The 16,741-nt window shown below is 39.6% G+C and overlaps 1 protein-coding gene across 7 annotated transcripts in view; it reads left to right on the forward strand.

Annotated features, from left to right (window-relative positions):
• The window catches only part of ltbp1 (latent transforming growth factor beta binding protein 1), a 132,830-nt gene that overhangs the window by 81,345 nt on the left and 34,744 nt on the right, over nt 1-16,741 (forward strand). For 4 of the 7 annotated variants that reach the window (XM_026190474.1, XM_026190476.1, XM_026190475.1 and 1 more), the window contains exons 9-14: nt 1,408-1,467; nt 4,850-4,972; nt 8,371-8,535; nt 10,366-10,527; nt 14,147-14,166; nt 15,953-16,055. In XM_026190474.1, the coding sequence (XP_026046259.1) occupies nt 1,408-1,467; nt 4,850-4,972; nt 8,371-8,535; nt 10,366-10,527; nt 14,147-14,166; nt 15,953-16,055 (633 nt within the window). The remainder of the gene's footprint in view (nt 1-1,407; nt 1,468-4,849; nt 4,973-8,370; nt 8,536-10,365; nt 10,528-14,146; nt 14,167-15,952; nt 16,056-16,741) is intronic. The other 3 variants (XM_026190477.1, XM_026190479.1, XM_026190478.1) reach the window with 2 other exon arrangements.

Raw genomic sequence — 16,741 nt, forward strand, 5'->3', positions numbered from 1 at the left:
AAGGGAAACAACAGTTTCAGAAACAATAGGTCTTTGATCCATCCTTTAATCTGTCAGGGCCTCGCATACACATCTGGTTAAACAGCGAGGAGCAGTTTTTTTGTCGTAAAACACAGCTGTTAGGGACACCACGGAATCTGTAGTCTAAAAAGACTGATTGCACACCTGAGCTGCTCAGGATATAGTTCTTAGCGTATAGGAGAGAACAGAACTGAAAGACTTGCTTTTATTGCATGTGTGCTTGCTTTTAGCACACATGCAATAAGACACCAGGACAGGGAAGATTAAGTCTTTTCATATCCAGCATTTTAGTGGGAGTCACCAAAGGGCCAGAGATTTGCACTCTCTGTCCTCTCCTCAGGAATGGTGGAGGCATGAGGTGTTTTTTCTTTTTTTAAACATTTAGGTGTGAAATAGTCCATTGTGCGATGGAGACTGTGGTAACTGGTAAATAGACTGGCTTTCTTGGTCAAACAATCATTGCCTTGTTTTGTTCTAGAACAAAATATCAATCTTCTTTTGAGTATTTGGGTACCACCTACCCACTGGTTCCTTTGTCCAGCTGTACTGCAGTGAGACTGACTTCCTGTGTACTAATGTTGCTGCTTAAGTAGCTTCTAGCAGCTACGTCCACCTCCTTCCCTGCAACCCTTCATGGTTCCATTAATAACTCTTTTTGAACACTGTATCCTGTCTTAACTAACTATCATTACCTTAATTTAGTCATTTTTCAATGAATGAATCCATTGTATTTTTACAGATAATAGAGGCTTTGCTGCTCATCTTATTGCGTGAAGAAGCTCAAATAAATGTATTTTTATCTCAGCTCATCTCTCTATATAATTTAATATGATTAATTTTTTTCTTTCTTCTGTCTGTTTGGTTTAGAACTAAATCGTATCTACTCTTCAACCACTCCTGTTTGTTTAAAGATACAAATAGTTTATATTCATTTTACAGCAATACGCTGAAACTACAGAGATTAAATATGTAATTCAGTTATACGCAAAACAGCTCGCATAGTGACAAACATATTTATATTGACTGGGTTCTCATTCTCAATGACAGTCTATGTTTGAATTTGACTATCAACCTGAGGTTACATAGAAAAAAATAAAATAAAATACATAAATATAAAAAAATGCAATACAGTACCTTCACTTAAACCACGGTAAAGGTACGCTGTTAACTTGACCATAATTAACATTTTTTACAATTTTAGAGTGAATACGTTTCTTTCCTTCAGGAACATGATTTATGCTTTTTTGCTTTATGAGACTTTAAATGAACACTCATAAATGTATTTTGGAATTATTACAGAATAAGAACCCAGACATTTGCTCTCAAAACTGTGACTAACATGTGCTCCTTCTCTTTGTTTTGCTCTTCACATGCTCCCGTCATCAGCTTTCCCCCTGATAGATTGCCCTCAGGGTTACATAAGAGTCAACAGTTCTCATTGCCAAGGTAAGAATTGATGCTATTGTTTTTAACATCCTAATGCTTATATAGCTTATAATAATGTGGTAAAGACACGTGTGATTCCCTGTAGTTCAGTGGTTCACAAACTTTTTTTTTTCCTAGACCCCCCCTTTGTTTTACAAGAAACTCTTTGTGCCCCCCCTCCCCGGCACAAACACATCGTCCAACCACACACACCCTTGTTTTGTTTTCTAACTCCAGTGCAGTTTATTTCACACCTCAAACCTTTTGTAAACAATTAAACAAATTAAAGTAAATGTCAATAAATTGCAGGTAGCAAATAAACTGCTACCTCTTTTAAGTAACAGAAAAACAAACCATCCTTATGGTGTAATTATTTAACGTGATCACCTGACTATTATGTTTCTCTAAGTTTCTCTGTTTTAACTGTCGGGTGTGGTGTCACAAAATGTACTAACATTACGCCTCTCGGTGTACTGTGAAAACGATTGCAGTACTACTTTTAAAAACATCAACATTTCAGTATGACCGATGCTTAAGACCAAATACCACAAATTGCCACAAACTTGTGAGTTATGCCTCTCCTTACCCTTCTGTGCCTCTTGATGGGAACTTTTATTTTAGACAGGAAGCCTCCTATATGTGGTTACAACTAGGCAGGAACAGCATTTTTAAATGTTGTAAAAATATTTAAAGCAGTTTATGTAAGTGACAAGTGTTAAAGATACTCTAAAACTCTGCGATTGAGTTTGCATCAAAAAGTGTGAATAGAGCTGAGAAGTATTATCTCTATGTTATATTCAAATTAAGAAACTGGCCCTTCCAAAGCAACTTCCCACCAGTGTCTAAGTTAAAAAAGAACCTACTGAAATGATATCCACAAAAACCACGAGTCAGTGACTCTAAACTGGGGCTAAGCAGAATCGCAGACACACATGCAGCATGCACTTTAAATTAGGTTACAGCTGTGTAGGGGTGGTGTTAATCTGAGGCTAAATTTAATCATTGATTGTTCAGGGTGTTTCCTGACTGATGACAGTCTAGAAACCACTAACTGCAAAGTGGAAGTGGGCCAGTGTTTGGTGGCACCAACTCTTTTACAAGAACCCACAAAAGAGGAGCGTGACCTTTTCCAGCAGACTGTTCTGCTTGGCTGCTCAGAACATGGAGAGGAAGTCATTTTTTTCCATGACATTCAAAGTGTGGTACTGCACAAAATATAAAATAAAGACACAAACACATTCACAAGCATCTGCTTCGAATGCTGAAGAACAAACAGTCTGAACCATCCACCCATTTTATATGTCTGGTCATCTGGGGATACCAAAAGAGACAACCAGGAGTCATCCTGGCTAAATACCACTGCTTATGGGTCTAGTCACTACGTACAGCTCTTAGCCTCTATGCTACCTATGCTAAATTAACAGTGTTCCCTTCATGCTGAGCCCTCTCTTCACAACCACAGACTACTGCAGTACATTGCAGATACCACGCACTGGTAAGACTTTCTAAAAACGATTGATCTAGTAGTAATGATGTGGTTTGTATGTTTGCAAGAAGCATAGTAGTTTTTCAATAATAGTCCCGTGTAGTGGTGGCAGTTGAGTTCATCTGGATTTCCTGTTTAAAAATAATTACAGTTGACAGAGATTTAGCATCAGTAACAGCTGACTCGCAAATGTTTCCGTTCCTTTTCCATAAAAGGTTGTTGTTGCATAAAGGTTGTTTTAGTCGGAGCATGAAGGACCTCAGGAGTAAAAAGATCAACCGAGAAGGCTGTCAAAACATGCTACCTGAAACAGCTGAGCTCCTTTTCACCATTAAACTGGAAAACGTGTTGATGCGTTACTGTAATCCAATTACTTTTTCAAGAGTAAAGTAAGGAATTACTATTGCAAAAAAAGTAATTACATTACTGTCACTTTCCCGTAAGCACGCTGCGTTACTGCATTACTAAACCGTGTCTCATGACAATGACGTAAGCGCATGCGACGTCCATGGCAGCAACAGACGTGTGCAGATCAACAGTGGATAATATGGAGCGTGGGAGAGAGTACGATTATGCATCGTTTAGTTTGAGTCCGTAAAAAGTGACAAAAGCATTTGTGTCCGCTGTACACTCTGCATGGGAAGAAAATTTCTTTCTGCAGTACAAAATTAAACTTCAGATCTTACTTTTGAAAATAAGTAATCAGTAAAGTAATGGGATTACTTTCTTGGAGAAGTCATCGAAAAATGCAAGTTACTAATTACTAGTAACTTGACCAACACTGGTGTCACTGACCATAATCACTCACACACTTGGAAATTAAAGCATTAATTCAATTCAATTCAATTCAATTTTATTTATATAGCGCCAAATCACAACATAAGTCGCCTCAAGGCGCTTCATAGATACAGAGAAAAACCCAACAATCATATGACCCCCTATGAGCAGCACTTTGGCAACAGTGGGAAGGAAAAACTCCCTTTTAACAGGAAGAAACCTCCGGCAGAACCAGGCTCAGGGAGGGGAGGGGCCATCTGCTGCAACCGGTTGGGGTGAGAGAAGGAAGACAGGATAAAAGACATGCTGTGGAAGAGAGACAGAGGTTAATAACAATAACAGATTCAATGCAGAGAGGTCTGTTAACACATAGTGAGTGAGAAAGGTGACTGGAAAGGAAAAACTCAATGCATCATGGGAATCCCCGGCAGCCTACGTCTATTGCAGCATAACTAAGGGAGGATTCAGGGTCACCTGGTCCAGCCCTAACTATATGCTTTAGCAAAAAGGAAAGTTTTAACAGTGAGCTGCATAGGAAAGAACACAGTTCTACAACATTTGACATTTTAGTTGTAATGTACTCACTTTTTTAGAGGTCACGTTTTAACCATGCATTCAAACCTCACCATTCGTGGCCAATACAGACATGGGCTGTGGGAGGAAGCTTGGGTAGCAAGCAGAAACTCCTGCGGGGACACAGCAAGGCCCCAGCCAGGATTTGAACCTGGAACCTGAAGGCATGCTGAGGGTGGAAAATACTAACCACTGAACCACCAATAGTTACCAAAGCTGTGCAGACCTCCAGACTTACCCTTGCTATTCATACTGTCCAAACGTGTTTTCACAATGTGTATATGTGTACTGTGCCCTTCTCGCCTTAAAAGCCAGGACCACCAAACAGCACTGATAGTTTCATCAATGCCAGCTGACTAACAGCAGCAGATTTTTTAGGCACTGCAATTCTAAACTCATGTACTAGAAAAGTAATAATGAATAGTACTTGATGCACTAATGGAAGTATATGAATTCAGGTATAACAAGTGTGGTTAATTGTGTTTTTTGGGGGGGTTTAGTTCTGCAAGGTGAAGAAATTGTTTGAAAAACCTTTTCATTAACTGTCAACTCTTCAATAATTCACAGATCTAGATGAGTGCCAGCTACAGGGTGTGTGTCCAAATGGAAACTGTGTGAACACTCTGGGCAGCTACAGGTGCACATGTAAACCTGGATATGTCCCTGACCCCACGTTCATCATGTGCATACGTAAGTCCTCCAATCAGTTTTTCATCACAGTTGCTCGTTCAATAATTCTAGACAGAGAAGATCTAATGGAGCTGCGTCAGACTGAGCAAAAGATTCTTGCATTACATTTGCATGCTGGTCTTAGATATGCAGATTTGCACATTCAGATCTTCAGATAACTTGAATACCATGCTTGCATGAAGATTTTCATTCAGATCTTCATGCAAGCATGGTATTCAAGTTATATAAAGCATGTACTGAGAGTTACACACAGCCAAAACCGAAATATCTCATTACGGGTCGGTAAATGCTGGGAATTGTAGCCAGTTGGGCAATTTCTTGAGCACAATTATTAAAGTTATTATTTTAAAACATGCCATGAGCATGTATTGCCTTTCTTTTGCAGTGTAATATAAATTAGCATGAAAACAAAACTAGACTATCCAACTCAATACAGATACTTAGGAAAATACTTGATAACTGATAACATTCAATTATTGAGTATTTTCCACCAGTTTTTCCAAATATAGTTAGATTTAACAAAATAAGTATTTAATATCAAGTTTATAAGTTCTATTCATTTAATAAATTATTTAGATAATTTCAATGTATTTTAGATCTTACTAATAAACAAAGACATCAGAATTATTTGATTCTTGTGGAGGAAACACATTGCGGAAAAATTAACAGTGTGTTTTGTGCGGTATTAGGTATGCTAAAATAACTCACCATGAAATATTGAACTAGTTACTGCCTGCTTTTTACAACTGACCTCACAACTGGCTTTCACAAGATAAGAAGGACATTTTAATAAACGATTGTAGAGGTAGAAAAGTTCAACTTTATCATGTTGTCCACATCTGCCTGCAGCCTTTCTTTCTCATCACCTATTCACACTGCTCTGCCTCAGTCTGTAGCTTGTACATCCTCAGCTCTGCTCTTCAGCCCTGACACCCATCTGATTTGGCTGCTCTGCTCCAAAATGTGCTGTTTATGTGCTCGGATTAGTTCTCCACACTCCGGACTCTCTGCTCAACTCAGCTACGTTTCCCCCGCCGCGCTACGCAATCAGTAACCCACCCAGTTCTCCATGTGTCTGTAATGCGCTCTGCCATGACTAAATATTTCATTTGCAACCCATTCAGCTTTATTATTGATTCATTAATTATTCATCTTTAACTACATCCGCTATGTTGATGATAACAGACAGCTAATTTGGCTATTGGGTAACTGCTAATCGTTAAATGGGGCCGGGTTAATATTTATGGTAACTACTACTGTAGTATTTAAGTATTGTGAAATGGGAGCTTTACAGACCTCTCTTGAAATTCCTCCTACAGTGTTGTTTAGCATTGTGAATGTGAGCTACTTAGGCTGGTAGTGAGGGGAGGACCTGAAGTTGTGTGTGAACTGGAGGAGGCAAAGATGACACTGATGATGATACTGATGCATCGATATTAACTTTCAGTATCGGTTAATATCTGACAATCAATCAATTTTTTGACAGCCCCAGGATAGATAGGTTGGTGCATGGGACTGTGCCTTTTTTCCTCCTGTGGCTAATGAAAGTCACGTGTCCATTCGTTACTGCTACTCATTGATTGACAGGCACAGCAGAGGGCTCCTCAAACCTACACTCCACTGAAAGAGTACCCCAATGATTTACATGTTTTTCATGCTGTATCTTTTTCTTCACACTTATTCTTACATTGCTTTAGTGTAAGGGGGACAGGTGGGCAATATGTTTGAAGCATACGGTATCCTAAACTGTGAGATTCTCAGTTGTCCGGGGCTTTGTGACTTCTGTTATCTAAATCCTGAATACACACTAATATATTCATGATGAATAGATGCTGAACCAAGCACGCTATTTCTTGGCAAACACTGTTCAGACCATTTAGACAAAATAGCCCAATTTCTGTCTCCTCAAACCACAGAAAGATTTTTCTCACGCTCTCACAGCCCTTTGAGCATTTTGGGTGACATCTGCATTTTGCTGAGGAGGGGCTCCGTTTGCTCACTCTGCCATAAAGGCAAGACCGGCGCAGTGCAGCAGGGTTAGTTTTCATTCTGGCAGGTCGTAATATTTCTGTAGACAAAGCCCACAGTGGCTGTTGATTTCCTAGTTACCGTCCTGGCCAAGGCCCTCCTTGCCTATTAAGTCATTTCGGTCAGATGGCCTACTGTAGCAAGAATCTTAGTGGTTTCAGACTTCTTCCATTTCATTCGAATTGATTTTATTTTGCTCCGGGGAACTTTAAATGTTGAAATTTTCCTGAACACTTCGCCTAGACACAGTTCCTGTCTGAAGGGCTTTGTTGTTTTTTTAACCTCATCATGGTAAACGGAGCGTACGTGTTCTCTGTAGAGGTGCTCTGATTTGCTGATGGCCAGTCGAGTGCATTTGATTAGCAGCACCTGGACGCATCTTGAAGTTGTAATAGTGCACTTGTGCTTGAAGCATTTTGGCTTAGTTTTGATGAAGAACATGGTGTAATATGTAGTTTGTATTCACCTGTATTAAGAGCTGCTCAGGAGAAGATTAGGTTTATTATGTCCTGATAGATAAAACCTTAGAATTCATCTTTCTAAATGACTTCAGCTTGATATTTCCACACACAGGCACGAGTAGTCTCAACCTCACATATTCTTCAAACTATTTGTTAAATGTTACTATGATACATGTCATTTAAAGGTTTGTGCAAATTTTCAAATGGCATCAAAAGTAGCATTAAAAATATTAAAATCAAACAAACCTTTTTCTAGCTTTGAGAATGAACTGTGCAAACCTGATTCTGACTTTTACTTCAGTCATTCCTGATGTTTTTAATCAAGGTATTTGTTGGGAAAATAGGTCAAGTATTTAACCCTTAAGTGAAATGATTTACTTCAGGTAATGTTTCTGGCAAAAAGGAAATCAGCCTGGGTTCCCCGTGGGGGTCGTTAGTTTGTCTCTTTTCCAGTCAGAACTGTTTCCAGCATTTATTTGTGGAGTTTAATTTTTGCCCTAAAACATTTAAACCAAGCCAAACTCTCTGCATGCCTTCATCTCAGCCAGCACTTTGGTAGTGCATGAAGCACTGGCATGAAAATGTTCATTTTTTCCCCCAAGTTTTTCCTTCATCATGTGGTCTTTGCTTTCTGGTGTTTAATGTGTGTATAGCTATTTGTACCAGTACCAAAATGTGGTTGCCGAGCCTCTTGTTGTAAAACATGTACTCTCTTTAATGTACTCTGGTTTTGTTTTAGACATATATTTAGACTGCGTTTGTGACGGGGGGGGGGGGGGTTGCTCTGGTGAAGGGGACTTCTTTACTCTTTATCCTCTCTTTCCTCCATGTTTGGGTCTCCTGCACTTTGGTGTGCCACTTCCTGCGCCTCCTCCCTCCTCTTTGCCCTCCTTCTGTGCTCCTCTTCAGCCAAAACACCCATCCAAGAGGAGAAGGGGGCTTGCTTCCGTTTGGTCAGCTCGGGGAGGCAATGTTTGCACCCAGTGTCTGCCCAGCTGAGCAAACAGCTTTGCTGCTGCAGTGTGGGCAAAGCCTGGGGCCCTCGTTGTGACAAATGCCCCCCTCCAGGAACAGGTAAGGTCCCGAGAAATGTCAGATAGTTGTCCTGTCCCAATAAGGCCCCAAACCTTCTGTTGTGACTTCTATGGAGGAAACACGATGAAAAACACTATTCAGCCGTCTTATAATTTACTTTTACGCCTTGCAAATCAGCAAACTCTAAAGCTCCGTCCTTTGGGATGAGCTTGAACTTATGTCCCAGTCTGTTATCCTGCCACTCTCTGTCTGCATGGGTTTCACAGCTTGGCTGAATAGCTGCTTTTAGATTAGAATAGAAAAACCTTTTGCAGTAATTTGTTTTATGTCACCTGCCTGTTTGTCTTTGTTTCGACACATCTCAGTATGTTCGTGGAATTTAATTACAAAGTGATGGTTGGTATTTCTAGGTAGTTGCATTCCCTTATGTTGTTGAAGGCACCCACATCTCATTTTTCATTTCAGTTTGTTTATATAGCACTAATCCGTCAGCTATTTCAGGTTGCTTTCAATTCTCATGTTTTGTGACGATGACTCAAGATTATCTATTATGTATCTGTACTGAGAATTATGAAAAGCGTCACGCTATTGTCTAAAAGCATGCGTAACAAACAAGTCTGTCTTCATTCATTCGACCACCTTTACTTTATGTAAATTTACCAAAAAAAGAAACAAACAAAATGCGGAAACATTCCAAATACATCCTTTATTTAAACAAGGCTACACAGGTAGAATGACGTCCTTGTGATGGTCCTGCGTGTTTTCCTGGTATATCTTGAATATTCAACTAAGCAACAAACACGAGTTACAGAAAAAAACAGATATTTTGTCATACAAAGCTCACAAAATAACTAGAAATTGCTGCTCTGTGTCTTTCACGTGTTACACGTCTTGCCACGTTGCTGGCGGTTTTAATTGCATGCTGCAAGGTCCGCTGTTAGAAGAGTCAGGGTTATTCATTCATGTGATACGTCACTCTGCAGTGTTGTACAAATGGATTCTGATACCAACACTAAGAAATAATATCATTATGCAGGCGCTACACATGTGTTTTACTAATTAAGATGAAGAGAAACATTAGATTGAAAAATGAACTGTGAAGATGTTTATGTAAAAACGTCTTTCCTTGTACAAGGATCACACATGTGATCAAACTTAATCGAAGTTGGAACTGAAATTTCTGCACATCTTAAGCTGGGATTCAAATCTGACTTGAATCTGAAGCCTGTGATGCCGCAAAACAGGCTCAACCTTTCTTTTCAACACATACAACTCATATTAGATGGACTGTTGTTTTAAAAAATAGTTAGGATTCTAAAATACATCGGCTGGATATGGACATGTCCCAGCCTGGGATTTTCCTCATTTCTGAAACATTACTGAGTGTGTAACTCCAATCAAAATCTGTCATGCATTTCTATTTCTAAATTGTTTTTTCTACTAATTTTAAGGTGTTTTATTCAGTGAAAAAGAAAAGTCCACAGTTTTTACGGTGGGTTCTCTGTTATCTCATCGTGGGAACTGACTGCTTAATAGTATTTAGTTATTCTTAGTTAGTTAAATATCACTTTTTCCTCTTTTTGTAATATCTCATTCCATTTCTCTTTTTATATTGTTATACAAGAGAAGGGTGGAAGTTATCTTGATAAGACTAGGACATTTACTTAATATAGATTTGAAGGAGCAAAAATGGAAAGTTGTGTGAAGGTAGAGCATAAAATGCTTTTTTCTCGTCACCAGAGATGTGTTCAAAGTACCCTCTACTTGGTAAATGGTGGATTTTATTTGAGTTTTTATTCTGGTGCTTTTGTATTCATTCTAAGAATACAGATATAGAGTTAACTACTCATGTCATGTGTTGTCATGCAGCTAAGTTCAAAGAAATCTGTCCTGGTGGAATGGGCTACACTGTTCTGCCAAATCCTCCTGTCAATAAGCCAATTTATCAGGAGCCCATTGACCCACCACAACCCCTACCAACACCAGAGAGACCTGTGGAGGCGTTTGGAACACCGGAAGAGATTATACCAGGTGAGTCTTGCAATATTAATAGCTAATTACCAGTGCATGTTTAGTTGATTTAGTCTATTTATTTTATGTGTCTGGGACCACAATAATTGAGGTATCTTGACTGATTTGTATCACTAACAGTAGGGATGGGTATCGTTTAGGTTTTATCCGATACCGGTGCCAAATCGATACTTTTGAAATGGTGCCGGTGCTTAAACGGTGCTCGAACCGGTGCTTAAAGAATGGAGAACACAAACTGTCCAAAAACCTCTCATGTTCAGCTGTTGTTTTTTTTTTTTTTTGTAAAAAGATAACAATGTTAGCCTTTTCTGCAGCTATGGGGCATATATGGTATCACTCTTGGCTGGAAGCAGTGCTTAAACAATGGAAAAAACACAAACTTTGTCCAAAAACCTCTCATGTTCAGCTGTTTCCCACTTTTTCTTTGGTCATTTTAGCCTTTTTGTCCAGGGTGAAGGGAGTATCTGCCATCAAACAAGAGGACAGCCGCATGTAGCTATGATGATGTTTACTCTACTCAACGTAAATTACACTCGAACAACATTAAGCGACTCACGCAGAGAAGAACGGCTGCTGCTGCCATCATCATCTGTCATCATTTCTGCTACACTGGCAGGGCTAGGGGCCAGGACTCTATTCTTCGGGTTTTTGGGGGATGTTGCTCCGGGTCCGATAACTGGCAACCCACCCGACGTGCACAGTGTGAGGTCTCGCAGCAAGCTATCAAATACGGCGCATTTCTCGGCTTTTAAAAAAATGCTATGCGTCGCCAGCTGTTTAATCGGATTCTTGGTGTTACCTCCTTTGACAGTATCACAGTATCAGCTTAAAGCACTTGTTGCTGCTGAGTTTGCATATTTTGCTGTGAAGTACAGCCAGACTTTTGACCGCTTCGCCTTGGACATTTTTAATCTGTAGCTCTGCTCTAACAGAACGTATGTACCTGGCCCCGCCTACTATCCTGGGAAACGTAAAATGATTGGCTAGAAGTGTATCACAGCTCAGGAAAAAAAAAAGCACCGAAATAAAGCACCGAAATGTGCGCTGCTTTTCGGTCTAGTTACTACCGTTTATGTCAGAACCGGTGCCATCATGGCACCGGACACCGGTACCCATCCCTAACTAACAGTATTCTATTTATGCTGTCTTTATACTAGATCATATATAATTGATATATAGGTGGAATTCAGTAAATGAATTTAATTATCACTAGGTTAAATTCAAATTTGTGCACTAAACTGTTGCTTGCAGGATGCTACACAGTATAAAACTATTTTATTTTATTTTAATTTATCAAAACACATCCAATATCTGAGCGCTTACCTTTAAATACAACTTTTTCCTCTCCTCTGCTGTCCTGTCTGTCTTAAACTTTCTCCATCTCTAAATAAAGTTGCTCACTCGTTTCTCTTCCTGTGAAATGCAGCAGTTGGACCGTCAGACACACTGTGAGACAAACTGCACACAAACAGTTTGTGTGTTTGCTGATGTTTGTCTTTCTGCGTGCAGTTTGCATGTTCTCAGTGACATTGATATTTGTGTAAAAATGTACGGAGAAAAAAAGTCATCAGAAAAATAAATATTGGAGTAAACTACAGACAGCTTAAAATTCTAAGTACGGTAATGAAGTGTCCCACCTCTGGTCACCGTCTGTGTTCAACAATGGCTGTTCTCAGTAGATGCAGATGGCCTCATTTACTTATTTTTCCAACCTTTTGTCTTCTCGGTCCAAAATCGGCCCTTTGTCCTCTGAGTGCAGATTCAGCCTTTTCCTTTTGAGGTGGCTCTCCTATGAGGTGCCGTGTGTTTGTGGAGTGACTCTTTGGTTTCTTCTATGAACAACCATTGTTGAACAGAAGTGGTGGCTTATGACATTTGATTTGCTACTTTTGAATAAATCATTATATGGACCTAGTGCGACTTGTTTGTACAGAATATTATGCAGTGTTTATAGTCTCTATCTGGGGCGAAAAAACCCACCGTCTTTCTCAGAAAGACATCAACTTGCCCTCTGTTGCAGAATTTGCGGTGCAGCAGTTAGATACTTGAGATATTAAGATGTGAATACTCCACAGCTGTATTTTATTTGGCACACTTTAAAGTGTCTGAACTCAATGTGCTGTCAAAGCAACAAATATATCTGATGGATTGCATTTATGCAGTGCAGCAGAGAGAAAATGTTTTTTGCACTTTATTGAATGCCGAAAATGTGAAAAAGATCAAGCTGTGTAACAAATTACACCCACTTGCTCCTGTTTGAAGTGTGGTATTAATTTATCAGTGTCGTGGTGAAAAATGCCGAGACGGTGGGATAAACGGGAATCTCACGTTTGCAAATTAAAACTCTAAAGTAACATTAAAAACTCTGATTTATGATCTTCTTGCATGTGATTAGGAAGCCAGATTTTGAGAAACACATCCCTCTTGTGACATTTGTTTGTAGAGGACATGGATTAAAGTGCTTTGACTGAGCGCTCATTCCCTGTTAAAAGCCCAGCCCGCAAGCCATCAAAAAGAGAGCAAAGGGGAGATAAACCTGCCTGAGAGAAGAGCCTCATCCTCTCCTGTTATTATTCAGGACATGCTTGGCAGCCACCAAGGGAAGGAGAAACTTTGCAACATCTTAGCCAAAGCCAGACAGAAACCAAATTACTGTTTAGCTTTGCTGGAGCAGAGTACAGAGTTTTCCAGGCACAGAGGACAGGGCGCAAAAAACAATCGGACAAAATTCCACCACCCTAAACCTGTGCAGATTAGTGTTTGGATACCACCAGAAAGTAATGAGGCACCTGGCAGCCATACATATTGGTACTTTGAAGCAGCAAAAGCTGTGCTGGGTGGAAGAAGGAGATATTTTGCTTTTTTTCTAAATCTTTACTTTTGTCATCTTGAGACCTGGAAATGTGGTGTGTGCTGTTTATGATCTTTTCACAACATCAAACATGGACCTGTATATATGTCGCTAAGCATTTACTTAAACAAAGGTTGGATGTTGATGAAATTGAGGCTTTTCACATAAAACAATTGCCTTATTTTTGAAGGGTAATAAGAAGAATCTTGTTCTGGATAAGGGGAATTCTTGTGATTATGTGACCTTGAACATAATTTGTATGAAGACCTATTAGGTGTTGAAATGCTGTAAATTCTTACCAATACTGCAAGAAAAGTAACAATTCTTGTGAATTTCTGACCGACAGATGATGATGGATGACAAGGAGAATAAATAAGGTGCATATAGCTTTATAATTAATGAATAAAGTATTAACTAATACCGTACTAATGCTGAATACGTGTGTTGTTCATATAAAGTGTTACCAAAATGCTGTGATTGGGGAAGCAATTGTTACTTTTCTTGCAGTATTGGTAAGAATTTACATTTCAACAGCTAATAAGCAGTAAGCAAAGTCTGAAGGTATTCAGTGTTTATGATGTCAAAACAGTTTTTGACTGATTAGCTTGAGTGTCTTAAAGATTTAAGACACTCAAGCTAATCAGTTTTTTTTTTTTTACTTTTTTTTAAAATGTCAGATGACATTTAAAAAAAAAAGTTTGAGCTACGCTACATTATCACAAACCTTCACTCAAAGTTTTTGTTTGTATTTTTTTTTTTGGTCAGTAGCAACCAGTTCACCAGAGCAGGTAGGTTTGGTACCTTTTCACTCTTTAGAGTGAAAATGCAAAAGCAGTTTGCCTGCATACGCTTAGCAAATACACTTACCTTCAAAAGAGTTTCAAAACCACATTTGCATGAAATCAGCAACATTGCTGCATGACTTTGGCTGGTCAGTTGAACAGCAAGTCAATTTCTACATCTTTGATGTGACTTTAAGAACCAGACTGAAATCTTTGACATGGCCCCAGATCTGGATACTCCACGCTTTTCTAGCTCCCTTTTGCCAAGCTGTTTATTCTTGCTCTGTGATTAAATTGCAGCCAGTTGCCATGCAAGCTAAATGCTAATCTGCTTCTCAGCACAGTACCTGCATTGCATGACGTAAGTAGTAGGAGGCTTAAATGATGAGTCTTGGCTAAAGATGCACTGCTCCAAAAAAATAAAGGAACACTTTGAAAACACATCAGAGCTCAGTGGGGGAAAAGTCTTGCCGGATATCAATACAGATATGGACTGGGTAATGTGTTAGGAATGAAAGGATGCCACATTGTTTGATGCAAATGAAAATGACAGAGAACTTAATTCAAAGACACCCTCCATAATCAACGTGAAAGAAGGATGTGGCAGGCTAATCCGTTTTGCCAACATTTCATTTGAACAATTTGAAGTGGTACTCGATGCTCCTAATGAGATAACAGGTGATTTCAGGATATCAGGATATCACTGAGCTACTGAACAGTCTAAGGCACAGGCTGATGCTATCGGCCTGACAGAAAGATCATCTCCCAGAGGTGTTCTATTGGATTTAGGTCAGGCAAGACTGGAACTCAAGGCCAGTCTATGGTATCAATTTCTGCTCTTGCCACATGAGGCCGGGCATTGTCGTGCACCAGGAGGGATTTTTATCCCATTACCTAATGGCAGTCAGGGTGCTGTTGCCTAGCATGTAGGGGCCTGTGCGTTCCTTCATGGATATGACTCCATGGACATCACTAACCCACAGCCAAACCAGTGATTCTGAATGATGTTACAGGCAGCATAACATTCTCTATGGCTTCTCCTGTCACATACGCTCAGGGTTAATCTGGATATAACCCTTTCACTGGTTCACTGATATTAGAGTTCACTGGTATTAGAACTGTACTTTCTGGTATTCTATGGCAAATGCCAACCCTTTAGTCTCACCCCATGGTGTCGGGGAGTGAAAACAGGACACACTAGAGGATGTCAGACCCTCAGTCCATCCTCATAAGTCTGATTGTTCTGATTGTTTTGTCAGAGACATTCACACAAATCATTTTGTAGAGCTCTGTTCCTCCTTGCACAAAAGAGCAAATACCGGTCCTGCTGATGGGTTAAGGACCTTCTATGGCCCTGTCCAGCTCTCCTAGAATAACTGCCTGTCTCCTGGGGCCTCCTCTGTGCTCTTGAGACTGTGCTAGGAAACACTGCAAACCGTCCAGCATTGTATTGATGTTCCATCCTGGAGGAGTCGGACTATTTGTGCTACTGGTAGTGACACTGACCCTAGGCAAATGAAAAAACAGTCAGAATAGATGAATGTCAGTGGCCTCCAGTTGTAAAACCATTCCTGTTTTGTGGTTGGTTTCGTTGTTGCCCCTCTAGTGCGCCTGTAGTTAAAGTCATTAATGCCAAAGTAGCTGAAACTGATTAACCACCAGATCAATATCCCAAGGTTAATTGACTTGATTATATACGCTGAAGTGTTCCTTTAATATTTTTGAGCAGTATATGTATACAGTGCTATGTTGATTTTATGTCTTTGGTGTTGTCTGTGTCTTTTCATTGAAGGAGCTGGTAATTCCTGTGGGTAGCATTAGTCCAGTAGTTGAACCTATCCAGCCCCAGCTATCTCCGGGTGTTTCCACTATCAAGATGGAGGCACCTTACCCAGGTTCCTGCTTTGCCCTTTAAACTTCAAAGCAGTTTCAGACTCAGCTCATCGAGCTTATGATGGGCTCAGACAAAGCGATTTTTAATCCTTGGGTTTAATATGATCCAGTGGTCTGAAAAGAGTGCTGTTTCAGTGAGGGTGATTACTGAGTCATTTTAAAACTTGTTATTGACATGACAATGATATGTTATATATATATAAATATAGCTTGTTGTTTTTCACAACACACAATATCACTGTAAAAGAGGTACTAGGTAATTACTGGAAACAAAGTGGTATCCCAAGCAGTATGTATGGTACTAATTGTACTGGGTTCCAAAAAGCCTACAAACAGAACATTAAAAGTGAGTTGTTGTTGTTTTTTAAAAATATTCTCTGTGCTGTGGATGCACAGAGGGATAAGACCGAGGTAGTAAGAATTTAAAAGAAGGGCACAGAAGATCAGTGCTAACAGCACATTATCTTACAATCTGCTCGAGTCATCTGGTATCCACAGATTACACAAAATAAACCATCAGTTATGTCCCTGATGTCTATTTATGGTATGGATAGGCATCATCAGTTTGATATTGCCTCATCTAAACCCAGTATTAGATCACTTTGTTAGTCTTAACTGCACACAGGTTTTATTGTACTGTAGTTTTGTTGTAGCGACGGAAATGTCACCGATTGGTGAGTAAAGTCCT

This window comes from Astatotilapia calliptera, chromosome 13, assembly GCF_900246225.1.
Source record: "Astatotilapia calliptera chromosome 13, fAstCal1.2, whole genome shotgun sequence".
NCBI lineage: Eukaryota > Metazoa > Chordata > Actinopteri > Cichliformes > Cichlidae > Astatotilapia > Astatotilapia calliptera.